The sequence below is a fragment of the Leopardus geoffroyi genome, chromosome C3 (genome assembly GCF_018350155.1).
Source record: "Leopardus geoffroyi isolate Oge1 chromosome C3, O.geoffroyi_Oge1_pat1.0, whole genome shotgun sequence".
NCBI classification, from domain to species: Eukaryota; Metazoa; Chordata; class Mammalia; order Carnivora; family Felidae; genus Leopardus; species Leopardus geoffroyi.
The window spans coordinates 48,712,494-48,729,164 of NC_059338.1; the positions used below are offsets into that span (position 1 = coordinate 48,712,494).

General features: G+C 52.6%; 1 protein-coding gene across 1 annotated transcript; it reads right to left on the reverse strand.

Moving 5' to 3' along the window:
- Positions 1-65: 65 nt before the first annotated feature.
- Positions 66-15,764, reverse strand: TOR3A (torsin family 3 member A). Its single transcript, XM_045455806.1, has 8 exons — positions 15,695-15,764; positions 15,465-15,499; positions 13,060-13,981; positions 11,978-12,091; positions 10,629-10,894; positions 8,924-9,102; positions 1,458-1,582; positions 66-1,005 (listed from the first exon to the last, which is right to left on the reverse strand). Exons 1-8 carry the CDS (start codon positions 15,762-15,764, stop codon positions 755-757), a joined length of 1,962 nt encoding a protein of 653 aa, XP_045311762.1. The 3' UTR covers positions 66-754.
- Positions 15,765-16,671: the final 907 nt, after the last annotated feature.

Here is a 16,671-nt window from a genome sequence, read left to right on the forward strand (position 1 = left end):
CCGGCTTTGGGAATGTTGCTGGGTGAGCATGATTACTAGGTCTCAGTAAGAAAGCAGGCTGAGGGTTCTAGAAAAATACAGAATTTTAATTTTATACATATGACACAGGCATGTCAAAGCCCCTAACTTAAGTTTTTCTTTTAGATTTACAAGAGAATTAGTCATTACCTATGCTGACATGATTTATATATATGTGTATATATATATATATATATGTATCTATATATATCTATATATATGTATCTATATATATCTATATATATGTATCTATATATATCTATATATATGTATCTATATGTATCTATATATATGTATCTATATATATGTATCTATATATATGTATATATATGTATATAATTCTTCTGTGTACTTTTTCCTTTAGTCTGAGGCTTTTTGCTCATCTGCTCACAGAAGCTACCCAGCTTCCCTTGGGGAACAACTTGAAAACTAAGCCACCCGTCCCGTAAACCTGAGCAGCTCCATTGTTCCATTCCCTGTCACCAAGGGTCCCACAGCCACAGGCATCTGCAAGCAAGAGCTGAGATGTATCTTCCATGTGGCTTTCTCTGACCACCTGGCCCACATTTCAGAACGTGGCTTTTTAAGGCACCAAGTGACTGAAAAGAACTGGCTCTGCTTTGAGGCCCGCCTTCTTCCCACACCTTGTGTGGGTGAGTGACCACGGGAGGCCAGCCTGCCCCGATGGGCCCTGTTAGAGGAGGGCAGGCGGCTTCAGGAAGTCTTCCTCTTGCAGTCAAGGCAGGAAATAGTTAATTCTCTGGGAAATAGATTTGCAGCCCTGAGAAGAGAAGAGTTGCTCCTCCTTGGGGACGTACACCATCATCTTGGCAATTTGGTCCAGTGCCTCTTCTGTGTACGGGAGCTCCTGGCTCAGGAAGGCGTCGCGTGCACACAGCCTCACGTGGCGATACTCCAGCGGCAGGAAGGGGACGAAGAAGTCAATCAGGTTTTCTTTGACAAGACAGCTCTGGCCAAAGCCACTGTCTGAAATCAAGACCAGAGTTACATGGCGTCTACCTGGGGCTGACCCCAACTGGAGTTTTAAGGTGTCCCCAACCCTAAAGCCTGTGTCCAGATCTACACAGCTGTGTCTTCTTTTAGGGAAAGTGTGTCCCAGGTGAAGGGGGCCCTGGGGCTAGGACTGCAGGTTTATAGTTTCATCTGACAGCAGAAAGCAGAAGGTGGCTGGAGGCATGAACCACTGAGCTCACAGACTCTTGCTCAGGGTCCACAGGCTTCTACCACCGCCTGGATTCCCAGGGCTGGGGGCAATTACTCTCACGGCATTTTCAGAAAAGGAGTTGGGCTTTCTTAGGCCCTCTTGTGCCTACTTGGAGTTGACAATGAGATGATTACAGCGTGTCCACTGTGCCTTGTCAACCTCAGAAGCCCACATTCCCACACATACAGCTTCTGTGAGGCTGGGGGCCCGTTACCTGTGGACTTGGCAATCTCGGCCTCGAGCTGGGGCACCAAGTGGTCCAGCTTAATGTCTTCCCGAGACCACCCGGCCATAAGCAGATTCAGGACAGCCTCATTGATGACACTGCCTCCAAGGTTACTGGAAGAAACAAGGACTTGTTAACAAGTACTATTATATTTATCTTCCACATGGAGAACTTGATCACTGAAACCTACGGGACTGGTGACTGGAGGGTCTCCCCCTCCAAGGGATCTTGTCACAACCCAAAGTCTAAACAGAGGACCTTGTCCTGCTTTGCCAACCACCCTCCCTGTCTTGCTCCCTTTGACACACGCTCCCTGAGGCTGTGCTAGGTGCAGGGAGCAAAGCGATTGTGTGATGTGGTCCTTCCCCTCGACCTCTGTGGGGCAGGAGAGGCGTGTATGATGCCGGGACTGCGGCGCAAGTGCTGAGGGAGGTGCACCTAACACTTAAGAGGGAGCATGAGGCTTCTGAGCCCAAGCAGACCAGACGGGAAGGTGTGTGTCCAGGTATGGACCAGAGGGCTTGCGGGCTTCAGGTTCCAGAGGAGCAGAGGCATGAAGGTAGGTGGAGGCTCGCGTGAGGAGGCGTCTGCCACACACATGGAACTTCGCTCATCGGCCGAGGAGAACCACTAAGGGGTTTGCGCTTGGGAGTGTAGGGTGGTGCGGTGACCTGATTTGCTTTCCTTCCTAATAAGATCATTCTAGGGCCATGGAGGTCGGCTTGAAGACACATGGGATGGTCGCAGAAAGGTCAGGGAGCTGTTTGCGGTAGAAGGGTTTAAGAATTAGTTTAGGAGACCCAGCTGTCAAGACCCTGTGACTGACGGATGTGAGGGAAAGGAGGCCATCGAAGAACACGAGCATTTGCCGAGAGCTGCTTGCTATCCGCAACCCCCCCAGCTGCTGACAAGTGAATGTGGGAGAAGGGTGGCGACAAGAGCCTGGTTCTACACCCACGAGTGTTTTATATTCACCCTTGATCTCTCCAGGGGTTGGGATATCACCAGGCAACTGGAATTATGGGTCTGAAGCGGACTGGGTTAGAGAGATGAGGAAGGGAGGAAGAGGAGAGGATATGAGCACCACTGCCAGGGGAGCTGGGAGCACTTTCTCTGCCCCGTGCCTACTTCCCTCCCCACGGACTCTCCCTTTGCTAGGCCGCAGCTTCCCAGGCCTTCCAACAGCTCCTTAACCCAAGCTCTGCCCCTGCTTATTGCTCAGGCCCAGCAGAGGGAGGGAGTGGCTCTGCCCCTCTCGCTCGCAGCCATATTAACCCCTTTGTTTAGCATTTGAGTGTGGCTCCTGTGCCAGGCTCCATGTGAGGCTCCACGACATAGAGGAGGAGCTGCGTGCTTCTCTCCCTGCCTGCCTCCACCCATGGGTAGGCCAGGACCGCCCAGTGACCCAGTGCCTCCTTCCTCAGAGGGCCCAGTGTGCCCCCACAGCCAGCTTTTCCCAGCAGTCCTGAGTCCCAGGTGGAGGGCCCGGCAGGGACAAGGGTGGTCCCCACCCCTTGCTCAAGGTCAGACACAGCCAGACTTCCCCTGACCCCTTCATGTAGGGAAGCTGCCGCCCCGCACCCTCCAGCTGGAGGAAGGCCTGCCAGGCAGGTCGTCTACACACACAGGTGATCACGATTGCATCAGCCAAGGCAAGAGCTGTTCCCTGCCAAGGGATTGCCCCATCCTGCACTCCCCATATGAGGCGAAGGCAGGTTTACATGTGCACGGGCTGGAGGACAGGAGTGGGATTTACTCGTGGAGCCCCTGGAGCATGGAAATACCTGGTGCTCAATAAAGGTGTATTAAATACATGGACGTCTGTGCACATTTGTCTACACTGTTCCCATCTACCTTCTGAATTTCTCTTGTTTTGTCCCATAGCCAGTGTTGTCTTCCTCTGTGTAACAGGCTTTTCTGTCACCCACCAAGACATGACATGGGCCCCTTCTCTATGCACCATGGTCTCCCCTAGGCTTCAGCTCCTCAGGACCCACTCTGGCACCAGGATTGCACCGTTAGAGAGATGCTGCCTTCCTGGCTTGCTCCAGTTCTCTTCCACCTCCTCCCAGGCCACTGGTGGGCCAGCTCTCTCAGCTGGCTCAGGGGCAGGACAACAGGCCCTCGTACCAGCTCTAAGGCCCCTCCAGACCATTCCACCAAACCTAATAGCTAATAGGTCTTTAAGACAAGAGATAGGGGCACCTGGGTGGCTTAGTCAGTTGAGCGGCCGACTTCAGCTCAGGTCATGATCCTGTGGTTCATGGGTTCAAGCCCTGCGTCGGGCTCTGTGCTGACACCTCGGAGCCTGGACCCTGCTTCAGATTTTGTGTCTCCTTCTCTCTCTCAAAAATAAACATTAAAAAAATTTTTTTATACTAAAAAAATAGAGATATAAACAATTATTAATCTCTCAGAGCCTTAGTTTCCTCACTTGTGAAATAAGAGAATTGGACCAATTTAAGATTGCCTCCTTAGGTCACCCTAGATTCAACAGTCAACAAATACACATTTCTACAAGCATCTTCTGTGCACTGGGGTACAAGGCCCTTGATTCCATGAAAAATTCACATTCTTTTAATTCTTCAAAAAGCCCTTTCTGTTCTTTCCCTGACAACAGCCCAAAGAGAAGAGAACAGACGTTAACTCCCCTTTCACCTCACAGCATCACCAAGGAGAGGCCAAGAGCTCCCATTAGAGCGCCATGACCCCACTCGAGGCACCACGAGCTCCACTTGGTAGAAGCGAGTGAGAGTCCTCAGCCCAACTCCAGCCTACCACCCAGGACACCCCGCCACCGCTCCCGCCACCTCCCTGCTGCCATCCGATGCCACCATAAGGCAGCCTGCAAAGCCACTGGCGCCATGCTTCAAACAGCAGGCTGAGGAGTTTTTTCAGGATTCGGCTGCTGGCCTCAAACAGTGTAACTTGTCCCCACCAGCAGTTTGAGTCAGCTGTGCCTTTCTGCCAAACCCAAGAGCCCTCAGCACACCGGTGAGGCCACTATAGAAGTCAACTCCAGAGACTCCCATGCTGTCCCGACCCATCCCTGGAACACAGAGGGTCCCTGACTTCCAACTTTTCGACTTTACAATGGTGCAGATGCAGTAAGCATTCAGAAATCTTACTTTGAGTTTTGATCTTTCCCTGGGCTAGCAACGCACGGTACGATCCTTAACTGGGATGCTGGGCAGCAGCCACAGCTCCCAGCCAGCCATGTGATCACAAGGGCCAACAACCGATGCCCTTACTGCCATTCTGCACCCACGCAACCACGCTGTTTCTGTCAGTACGGTATTCATCAACGACACGAGCTGGTCAATGATTCATTGTCACATGGGCTTCACCTTCGACGGTTTTCCCCACTGTAGGCTAATGCCCGTGTTGCGAGCACATTTGGTGTAGGCTGGGCTAAGCCACCGTGTCCGGAGGGTCAGGTGTGTCAAACGTGTTTTCAATTTACCACAAGCTTATTGGGACATAGTTCCATCACAGGCTGAGGAAGATCTGTGCCCGAAAGCCTTCAGGGTGTAGAAGGGCTGCTTTCTGGACCCCCAGGGGCAGGAGTGGGGACGGCACTGAGCTGCGCTGCCAGCCTGGCTGACCTGAGGGCTCCAGGTGAACGCCCAGGCCTGTCAAGGACCACGGACTCTCCCAGTGGGACACAGGCCGGCACCAGAACCGCTAGAGCTGGAGACCACGCCCTTGTCCCAGGTGTGCACCCTCCTCCCCAGAGGGTTCCTTGATGGCCAGCATGGCCTCTCCATCCCCCAGCAAGTGGGGGCCCACACGGGGCTTTTCCCCCGGTGGCTCTCTCCCCAGGCCCCGCTGCCACCCCAGCATTACATCCATTGACTGGTGACCGCATGATCTCGGATGGTGCGTAAAGGCCAGGTCACTAGGGGAAAGGGCAGGGCTAGAGGGGACTGGGGCACCGCTGGTAGGTCAATGACCAAAATACTATGAAGACAAATGTTTGCCTAGAGACTGCAAGGTCACTTGGGTCGTATGAGGAGATCCTAGCACTGGGGAGGGTTGTCCAGGCGGAGAACTGAGTGGGAAAGTCCCACTGACCTGGCACTGCGGCTCGGGTCAGAAAAACATGTGCTTTTCTCTCTGCTTTTCTTTCAAAATCACCTTGGGAGCAACCCCCCCCCCCCCAGCTGCGTTTCTTCCCAGGGCACTGTAGTGTCCCATAAGCCTGAATTATAGACCAGGAAGGAAGGACTTGCCATCAACCACTGAAATCCCAACCTGGCGGCAGTTTCAACTGGTTCCATCTTGCCTTGCGGGTCCAAAATGAAACAAGAGCTGCCTTCCACGCCTTGCTCCCTGACATGCTCCAAGCAGGATGAAAAACCAGACTCCCTATTTCTCCACCTTCACAGGGTGCACCCAAAACTGAAGAAAATCCCCTAGCAAGCATGTACTGGCTTGCTGAGGGTGAGAAGTACCTTGTGCCTTGTATTGGCTGCTTGTGAAGCATTTCGGGTTGGGCCAGCAGGGACCCAAACCTGACTTCTAACAGATCTTGGGCAAGACTTTCCCAGGTGGAGCCACCATAAAAAGACAGGATTGAACAAGCTGATTTCTCAATTCTTCTTACAAAGCCATTTCCAGAGCATACGGGCAAACCAAACAGGAAGTGCAGTATAATGGTCAAGAGTCCTGCATGGCCACGCTGCAAATCTCAACCAGGTGTGAAAGTGTGAGCTTTTCATTCAACACATCATATCCTGAATTTCAAGCCAGCGACTTCCCCTCGTGATCACAGAAGAACCAGGCCTTCCAAAGCTGGAGAAAGAGCTAGCCATATTGGACTTAGTGGGAAACCACCCTCCACCTGGGTCCACCTTGGGAATTTTCAAAGGTAGTTTGCACCTAATTTTCAACAAATGTGCTGATTTGAAAACATAATGCTCTTTTAAGAAGGGACTCGCAGTGTGTGAATTATATTCCAAGCTATATTACAAGGCCATAATAATCAAAACAGCATGGTATTAGCATAAAAACAGACACATAAATCAGTGGAACAAAAGAGCCCAGAAATAAGCCCATACATATATGGTTAATTTATGACAAAGGAGGCAAGAATATACAACGGGGAAAGAACAGTCTCTTCAATAAATGGTATTGGGAAAGCTGAGCACCACATACAAAAGAATGAAAACTGGATAACTATCTTGCACCATACCCAAAAATTAACTCAGAATGGATTAGATGCAGCGTGAGACCTGAAACCATCAAACTCTTAGGAAAGTCTCGAACGTCAGTCTTGGCAATGATTTTTTTGGATAGGACACCAAAAGCAAAAATAAGTGGGACTACATCAAACTAAAAAATTCTGCACAGCGAAGGAAACCAACAAAATGAAACAGCAACCTACTGAATGGGATAAAGCATTGTAAAGTTATATATCTGATAAGGGTTAATATCCAAAAAATACAAAAAGCTCATACAGGAGTACCTAGATGGCTCAGTCGATTAAGTGTCCAACTCTTGATTTTGGCTCAGGTCTTATGGTTCTTAAGATCTCATGGTTCTTTTTTTTTTTTTTTTTTTTTTTTTTTCAACGTTTATTTATTTTTGGGACAGAGAGAGACAGAGCATGAACGGGGGAGGGGCAGAGAGAGAGGGAGACACAGAATCGGAAACAGGCTCCAGGCTCTGAGCCATCAGCCCAGAGCCCGACGCGGGGCTCGAACTCACAGACCGCGAGATCGTGACCTGGCTGAAGTCGGACGCTCAACCGACTGCGCCACCCAGGCGCCCCGAGATCTCATGGTTCTTAAGATCAAGCCCCGTATCAGGCTCTACACCAACAGCACAGAGCCTCGTTGGGATTCTCTCTCTCTTCCTCTCTCTCAAAAAGTAAACATTAAAGGGGCGCCTGGGTGGCTCAGTCGGTTAAATGTCTGACCTCGGCTCGGGTCATGATCTCGTGGTTTGTGAGTTCAAGCCCCGTGTTGGGCTCTGTGCTGACAGCTCAGAGCATGAAGCCTGCTTCAGATTCTGTGTCTCTCCATCTCTCGGCCCCTCCCCTGCTCATGCTCTCTGTCTCAAAAACAAAAACATTAAAAAAATTTAAAAAAAAAGCTCATACAACTCAACAGCAAAAATAATCTGATTAAAAATGGGCAAAAGATCTGAAAAGACATCTTTCAAAAGAAGACATACAGACAGCCAACAGGTACATGAAAAGGTGAATGATCACTCATCATCAGGAGAATGCGAATCAAAACCACAATGAGATGCCACTTCACATCTGTTAGAATGGCTATAACCAAAAAGACAGGCAATAACAAGTGTTACTGAGGATGTGGAGAAAAGGGAAGCCTTGTGCACTGTTGGTGGGAATGTAAATTGATGCAGATGCTACCAGTAAACACGAGACTCTTCAAAAAGCTAAAGGTAGAATTACCATATGATCCAGCAATTACACTTCTGAGTATCCAAAGATAATTAAAATATTCAAAAAGATATACATGCCCCCACGTTCACTGCAGCATTATTTACAACAGCCAAAATATGGAAACAACCTAAGTGTCCATCAATGGATGGATGACGAAAATGTGCTCCGCACTCAATGGAGTATTATGCATAAAATTCCATAAATTTCCTAATGAAATCTTGCCGTTTGCAACAACATGGATGGACCTTGAGGGCATCATGCTAAATGAAATAAGTCACAGAAAGACAAATACCGTATGATCTCACTCACGTGTGGAATCTTAAAACAACAAGAACAACAACAAACGAAGCTCACAAATACCAAGAGCAGATGGGTGGTTGCCAGAGGTCAGGGGCAATTAGTTAACAATGCTGCACTGCATATCTGATAGGTGTTGACGTTAGATCTTGAAAGTTCTCATCAGGAAAAAGTGTAATTGTGCATGGTGACGGGTGTTAACTAACTGCAACCATTTTGCAATACGGATATATACAAATAGCAAATCCCATTGAGCACCTGAAACTAATGCTCTGTGTCAATTATACCTCAAGAAAAACAAATCCCCAAAATGCCCTTCTAAGAGGGGATCCCCTGTGAGTGGTCCCTCCCTGAGAAGGCCATGTACTAACGGGGGGGGGGGGGGGGCGGGGGGGGTCGGAGGGGAGCCTCCCCACCCTAATACGGCCATGGGAGAGGACAGATGAGTGAAGGGTGGCCGGCGGTGGGGGTGAGGGTGGGAGGCAGAATCCCTCCCTCCTCAGCGGTAGGATCAGGGCAGGACCCGGGAGACGGAGGGCTCCCCACCCCTGCCCCCGCCCAAGAGGCTGGGCTTCTGTTTTCTCCACTGGGGTGTGTGGTTTCCCTTTGCGGAAAAGGGTCTGCAGCCTCAGAGAGCGTGGAAGCCGCTCCCGCCAGCCACTCGAGGAGCTTGGCAGGCGCGGCCGGGGCCGAGCGCTCTCCCTCCCCTTACCCAGCCCTCCTGCCCTTGTTGCTCACACCTCACCTGAGAAAGAGAAAGACGGTTCTCGGGGACTCGACCCTGTGGTTCTCGGGGGCCTGGGCTTCCAGGTGTGACCGGAGGGCCTCCAGCAGTCCCGGATGCAGCTTCTCGGCCTCGTCGAAAATGAACAGGGTCTGGGGGCAGCGCTCCTGTGTCTTCCTGATCTGACTTGTTAGCTGCTCCTGCACGGAATACGGGGAGCTGCTGGGAGCTGGGGAGCCGGGAAAGCACATCCCCACCCTGCAGCCGCCAGGGCCCCAGGGAGCCCATCTGCAACGCATCACCATCACCGGCTTCCACCCCAGGCCTACCAATCCAAACCTCTGGGGGCGGGGCGAGGGCCTACACCTCTAGGGAGCTTCCCAGGTGATTCTCATGCACCCACGGTTTGTGAAGAGGAACCAGGCCCCAGCCCGAGTCCTGCTCCCTGTGCTCCAGGACGAGGTCCCGTCCCAGCACGTCCAGGCACCCTCCGTAGGGGTGGGAGACAGGCTCTACCATAGGAGAGATGGGCAGAGCAGGCTCAAGTGCCCAGTGTTGGCCACAGCCGCCGGTCTTGAACTCCCAGGAGCAAGTGCTCACTGGTCCTCAGGCGAGGCTGACCTCTCAGAGGAGCCGCCCTGCAGGGCTCACCAGGAGAGCAGGGCCGGCTTCTGCCCGGGGTGGGTGTCAGCAGAGCCCACACTCAGTGTCCACCTCTAACATCCCTGGATTCTGCCTTCAGGCCCCTGTCACTGTGTGTGTGTGTATATGTGTGTGTGGTGTGCACGGTGTGAGAGCGAGTGTGCACATGTCAGTTTTCACAGCGGAAAACAGATCCACAGCAGTTCTGCTCTTTCTGGGAAGACCTGGCCGCCAGTCGCCAGCCCTTGGGACACGTCACGCCACCTCTGCCCTCCAGGACTGAGCTGAAGCTGCCAGGTGACTCAGGCAATCTCTGTCTGCAGAGGCTTACATCATCTTCCCAGGTTAACACACTGCAAATATAGCAACTAAAAGCCGAAAGAGATGTAGTAATTAGTAATCTCTGTCGTGCTGCAATGCGGTTTGGGTCATCGTCTGGCTTATCTGAAATCCTACGTGTCTGAATGAAGAAACCCAAATCAGCAGAACGGCACGGACAATTTTTGTCCATCTGCTTACTGGTGTGTGATGAGCGATTTGAAGAAGACGTGGAAAATCTTATGTGATGTGCCTCTTTAAAAAAAAAAAAACAGTATCTGCAACTTCCTTTCCAATATTAATCACAATGACATAAAACAGTACAGAGGAAAGGCTACAAGAAAGTACACCAAAATGCCGTGGTTGCATCCGGGTGTGGAGATTATGATAAAGCTTTTGCTTTTTCTCTGCTGCACGTTTCCTACATTGCCACTATTTCTAGAACAATTAACACGTGGGTTCTCTGTTCAAACTTAGCGTCTGGCTGATGAGACAGCTCAAGACAGGTGGTGTTTGGGACAGAAGCCTTCCTTCCACGTGTCCAGGACTTCACCTGTGTGTGGGGGGATGTCTGTGTGGCTTACAGCTTCTGTCACGGCAGCCACCTGCTCCCACACCTGTGCTTCTCCGAGGCCCACTTCCTGGCAGGGGATGGCTGGCTTCAGGGCCTCCCTTCCCCCACGGAGGCCGGCCGCTCGGGCTGTCTGAGCCTCTTTCCGGCCTCTGCCCGGCTGGCGAAGCTAGCCCTAGCACTGCCCAGCCTCACCTGGTACAGGTCCACGTACTTCGGGTGAGGAAAGTGGAAGGTGGCGATGAACACCTTGACACAGTCGCTTCTCAGCCCATCCCGGTAGAGGTTCTCCGCCAGCAGCTGCGCCACGAAGTTCTTGCCTGTGCCAGACCAGCCGTGGAACGACAGAGCCAGGGCCTTGTGTGGCTGCGGCAGCTCTAAGTAGCCCCTCACGGCTGTCAGGACCAGCTCCCCGGCCAGATGCTGGCCGTGCAGTCGTACACTCAGGTCCGATGCCAGGCCTGGGGGCAGGACAGAGGGAGCCATGGTCAGGTGCACGTGGGCACGGTCCCTGGGAGGCTGAGCCTCTGAACATCTCTAAGCGGGGATCACCTATCCAGACTTCTTGGCCTCAGAATAAGAAACCACCGTGAAGATCTTGCACCCGAAGGGATTCAAGGGCTATTTTCTGTTACAAACACTTTACTAGCGTGATATTTTATGGATGTGTATCTTGGATCCCTTTTTTTGTTTGTTTAATGTTGAGAGAGGTAGGGAGAGAGCATGCGCACGCCAGCAGAGGAGGGGCAGAGACAGAGGGGGGCGGCGGATCCAAGAGAACTCTGCACTGACAAAGGCAAGCCCGAATCGGGGCTCGAACTCACGGTCAGATCATGACCTGAGCCAAAGTCAGACACTCAACGTACTTCGGGTGAGGAAAGTGGAAGGTGAGCCACCCAGGCATCCCTGTAATTTTAGTTTGATTTATAGACTATTAGTTGAATTGCATTTAACGTTTGTGAGCAGCTGAAATTAACTAAATTTATAAATCCCCCCCTGCTTCCCCCCACTTGTGCTGAACTCTGGCCAAGAGCACCAATATTAACTGCTGATTTTCTGCAGGAGGTGGGAGAACGAGCTCAAGGGCTATTTTCTGAAGAGCTGGAGAAATCAAGATTGAATTTAGGGAGAGAAGGAATCACCCTTTCTGAAGGCCCTGAAGACACCCCAGAATGGTTGGCAGAGTCCTGTCCGGAGGAGGGAACCCAGCCCCTAGGCCCATGAGGCTGCTTCCGCCCAGAAATTTCAGGATCCCCCCCCCCAATACTTTATGGAGACACCCTCAAATGAATAAATTCAATTCAGCAAACACCTGTTGAGGGCAGGGAGTGTGTTCAAAGTCCTCTGCTAGGCCTTAGTTCCTTCTAGCCATGAGGTTACAGGGTTTGGGGACAGGGGCTCCCGGGAGTCGGGGTGGAGACAGGGAGGGTGTGCTGTCTGCCACAGGCAGGATGACGAAAGGTACCCTGCGCCCTAGCCGCTCCCCCCTCAATCGCCTCTCCTCCCCACAGATCCGAGCCCTTTCGGCCCCCGCGAGGTCCGACCTGTGAGGTTGTTGGAGATCCTGCAGTCACCGCTGCGGCAGCAGTCCTGGAAGCTGCAGTACCAGGAGGCCAGGATGTCCAGGTACTGCTGGCCCAGCAGGGGAAGGCTCCAGCCTGGAAAGGGGGGCCTGTGAGATGGGCACAGGGCCTACGGCTTGGGGAAGGCGGACACTGCCTCCCTGAAACCAAGCAGAGCAGTCCTTCCGGTCCTCTGTCCCCGCTCCGGAGCTACCCTCACTCCTCCCTGGGCCTTCCTTGCCCCTTTTCAGGGCATGGGCCGGAGGGGGCACCCCGTCCACCCAATTACCACCCAGCAGGGATACCGCTCCAGCAAAGGCTCAGTTCACTCAACAGATATGCCTTAAGCACTGGGTGCCAGACCTGCCCACAAGGAGCTGGCAGTCTCGGAAGGAGTCAAGCAGTAGCTGCTGATCATCATTCCTCCTGTTTGCTTCAAGATCTGAAATCATGTGAACCCCAAGGGCCTCTTAATTCCTTTGCCAAATGTCAACTTGAATACACCCAGCATGAGCAAAAACAAACCGAAAGCCACTCACTGGGATTTAGAAATCTTTTGATTTAAATGAAAGCTGTTTAGGGCACCACTGCAGGATTGCCATTACAATCGTATTACAGGACCCAGAAGGATCTACATAGACTGCAAGGGGCCTCAGAAGCCATCTCGTCCAGGGCAGTGAAGTGACAGCCCTGCCCCACGACTTGTCAGGGTCGGAGCCGGACGGGGAACACAGGTCCAGGACTCCCGGCCCAGCTCCGCCCCGTCGGCAGCCGAGGAGAGAAGGTGCTGGGGTTGTGGCCGACCGGGGGCTTTCCGTAAAGCCAAGACGGAGGTGGGAAAGAGCAGCTCCCGGGATGAGCCAGGGCGGGCTGGCAGACTCCAGGAAGTGTGAGCCGTCTGGAGGGGTCAGGGCCGGGAGGCGTGGGCAGGGCAGCCGGGCCCGACCAGGGGCATCAGGGGGCCGCGCCGGGGACGGGGGGACGGGCCGCCCGGTCCCCGGCGGCGCCCAGCTTCCCAGGCCGGCGCTCGTCCGGCCCCGCGGAGCCCCGGCGGCCGCTCTTACCCAGGGGCCCCGCGCGAGCCTCCTCGTTGCCGTCGCAGTCCTCGGGCCACACGCGGCAGCGCAGGAGCGCCCAGTAGCGCCGGGACAGGGCGGCGGCCTCCCTCAGCCGCTCCCGCAGGCCCGGGAGGGGCTCCCGAGCCCCGTCCGGCGGGCCCGCGTGGCTCGCGCCCGGGCGCGGCGGCGGCAGCAGCAGCAGCAGCAGCAGCAGCAGCAGGCGGAGGCGAGGCATGGCCCTCCCGCCGCCGGCCTTGCCCGGCTCTCGTCGGTCCGGGGGACTGGCGCCGGCGCGGGAACCGAGGCCCAGGCCGGGCGCCCGCAGGCCACCCCGAGGCCGCCTGCAGGCGCCGCCCACCGCGGGGCTCGCTTCCGGCCGCGCGCTGTTCCGGGGCGTCCGCAGTCTCAGAGCGCCGCTGGTACCGGCGGCAGCTCTGGGGCCCCTCCAAGGCCTGGCAAGGAAGGGCGCCCGCGTGTGCGCTACCCCCGGCTGCACGGAGGCCCCGGCAGTCTTCTCACCGGGAGCTGGAGGCGGCCGGGTCCGCTGAGCGGGGACAGGCCCCGGGACGCCGGGGAAGTGAAACGGCGCGAGGAACGGCGGATTTCCACAGCTGGGAGCACACCCACACAAGAGGAAGCCGGAGGGCTGCAGTCTGGAGATGCTTGGCTTTTGGAAACTCCCGGTCGGGGGAAGAGCAAGTCTCATTACAAGGAAGTTAGGCTGAGGACTGTGGGCTCTCTCTTGGCTACGTTTGCAACTTTCAAGTGCTTGTGGCACCGAGCGGCTTCTCGGACACCACTGGCAAGACTGGAGGGCCCCTTTCCTTTGGGACCCCTTTTCCACGACGTGAGAATGCAACAAGCTTGTTAGATTTCGGAAGAGCTTGATGCGTTTTCCAAAATCACTGGAGTGACTGAAGCCACTGGCCTAATGGGAGACATCTTGTCCTTGGAAGACAGTGCGGTCTAGAGATCCGGGGACTTGGCTAATGGCCCAGGCTCACTGGCTTTGAGGGTGGGCTCTGCAGACAGTAAGGGGAGTCCTAGCACCGGGTCTCACAATGCCGCAGTCTCTTAGATCACACTCAGTGCCACTTCTGCTCCTTCCTCGACAGCTGGCCAAATGTGCCCTTTTGAACAGCTGCAGAAACCAGGGAAGCACCTTTGTTAGGACACCACCACGGTTAAGCTGGAAAGTGGTTATGCGTATGCATATTGTATGTCTTAGCCTCATGAGGTCAACACTGAACCCAAACCTCCCACAGAGCGGGGCCAGGACACCGGCACTGCCCCTCGTGCAGTCAAGCTCAGCCAACCTTTGGTGGAAGGAACACACCTTTATTATTTGGAAATTGAAAACGTGAACTCGTTCAGTAAATGGGCATGAATGGCAACCCAGTATAGGGATTAACTGAATGGCCCCTCCCATTTTCTATGTATGAGTTTGGGTATTAGCTGCCCTGTGCCTCAGTTTCCCCACCTACAGAATGGCATAATAGAAGTCGCTTGACAGGGAAGCTGTGAGCGTTCGTGAGCTCATTCAGCTACATGTTAACTGTTATTACATATGCCCCAGCCTGGATGAAGCTGTGGATGGTTTATAGGGGAGGCTTGAATGATTTTATTTATACTAGTGGTGTTTGTAAGTGGATTTATGGTGACAAAATTACTAATATTAACACTAGTTTCTTTAAAAAAAACCCCAGGTTTTAAAACAAAATAACTGTCTCTGCTTGTAACTTTCATGTAGGACTAACTGCTAATTTCTGCAGTGTTTTGATTTAAGTTTAGCATTTAGTGGTAAATAAAGCAGGTAGCTGGAAAGTTCCTGGACAAACATCTTAATTTCAAGAAGACTTTTTTTTCCTAAAAAGTAAACATTTTCCCCCCGCTTTTATCAGTTCCACGTAGAAACAACGGATCCCAACACCAGTTTTTAGACAAGCTTCCAGTTTAAATAAATTGCTGACATTTTTCTCAGGGCTTGGAGGCGGTTTGGGGGCCAGCCTAGGAGCACGGGATCTCATAGTTGCCGGTGACATCTAGAGGCTGTTGTGAAAACTACAGGCAGCCACGACAAGTAGTAAGCAAACTCCTACTTGTGCTACTCAAGTGTGGTCCAGGGACCAGCAGCACTGGTGTCGTCCAGGAGCCTGTTAGAAACGCAGACTCAAACCTACTCAACCCAAATCTTCATTTCAACAAAGTCTAAGAGAAAATGGGCACTCAACACCTCTACTGAGGTCACTGAAATGGGACCAAGCTTTGCAATAGACATCTTCCCGACCCTGCTGGAGACAGAACACGATCTGTCCCGAGACCATCTTTGAGTAAAACTCAAGCTTTTATCTCCAATTAAACTTGCATGTAAAAAGCAAACACTGAAACCATAAAATCGTTTCAGAGCTCACCTGTGCACCGGTGGCTCCTCCGTTTAAGGTCGACACTGAAGAGCACGTGACAACAGAGCGGACTCAGAGTGTCCTCTCCAGAGACGGAGTGCACCTGATGAAAACCACAGGAAACCCCGAAACGGATAAAACAGTGCAGGCCCAGGAGGCTGTGCACTTCGGAAGTCGGGGTTGTACACACACGGCTAGCCTGGATCAGTCTCCGCTTCCGCAGTGTAGGCTCTGCCTACCTCTCACCCCCTGCCCCCCGCCCCTCTGGGACTCGTTCCCGCTCCCGTTCCTCCTGTAATTCATTTCCATCGTTCCCGACACGCTCGAGTGCTTCAGTTCTCTTCTGTTGGGACTGTGAGTTCTAAGGGGTCACCTACAGCCCAGATGTCTACCAGAGACCAAATAAAGCCTCCCTACTGCCAGTCCTCTTTTTCAAGCTTTAATACCAGTCTTTCTGACACGCTTGAGAATGAAGCCTGAATCTCACCAGGAAGAGGATCACGTGTGGGGAGGGGGGGTCAGTGACCGGGCCTCCCACTGCTATCCAAATGCACATGACAAAAACTGGCGCAAAACTGTGGCAAAGCAAGCAAAAAATCCTTAAAGCGTCTCCTCAGCTAGTTGAGGTTTATGATGCTGGATTTCTATTTCCCAAGTTAAAAACCTGGGTGTCCTAAGAGTAATAATCAGGGGCCCTGGCTCTTCTCCGTGCCTCTATGGTACCATACTGACAAGTTCTTCAGGGTTTGTGATTCTTCTAAAGAAGCTGCAAGAGTGGACTGAACTACTAAGTATACAAATAGCGCCTACGAATTATCCAACGGGACCTTCTGGTACAGTCACAACCTGCTATGGGCCTTTTGAAGACTGGTAAGGAAGTGCACAGGGCTCACTCGTCGGATGTCGTGCAACAGCCCCCGCGGAAGTTTACGTGGGTGTAGAAGATGTAATTTTTTTCTGTCCCCTAACAAAACAGGAAATTGGAACAGAAAAACACTGAAAGTATCCTGAAACAAGGGGAAAAAAGGAATCAGAGGAAAAGATGCTACATCAATACTTAATAAAATCTTTATTTATTTTTTCTTCAGAATTGAAACCCATAGAACACATTAGAAATTTAGGTGCATATCTGTCTTGTTTGGTGTCTTCCCAAGCCCCACCTCTATTTGTGCAACAGCTCTGAGAGGAAATCCTTGGCAGATCAAAACAGAGGGTA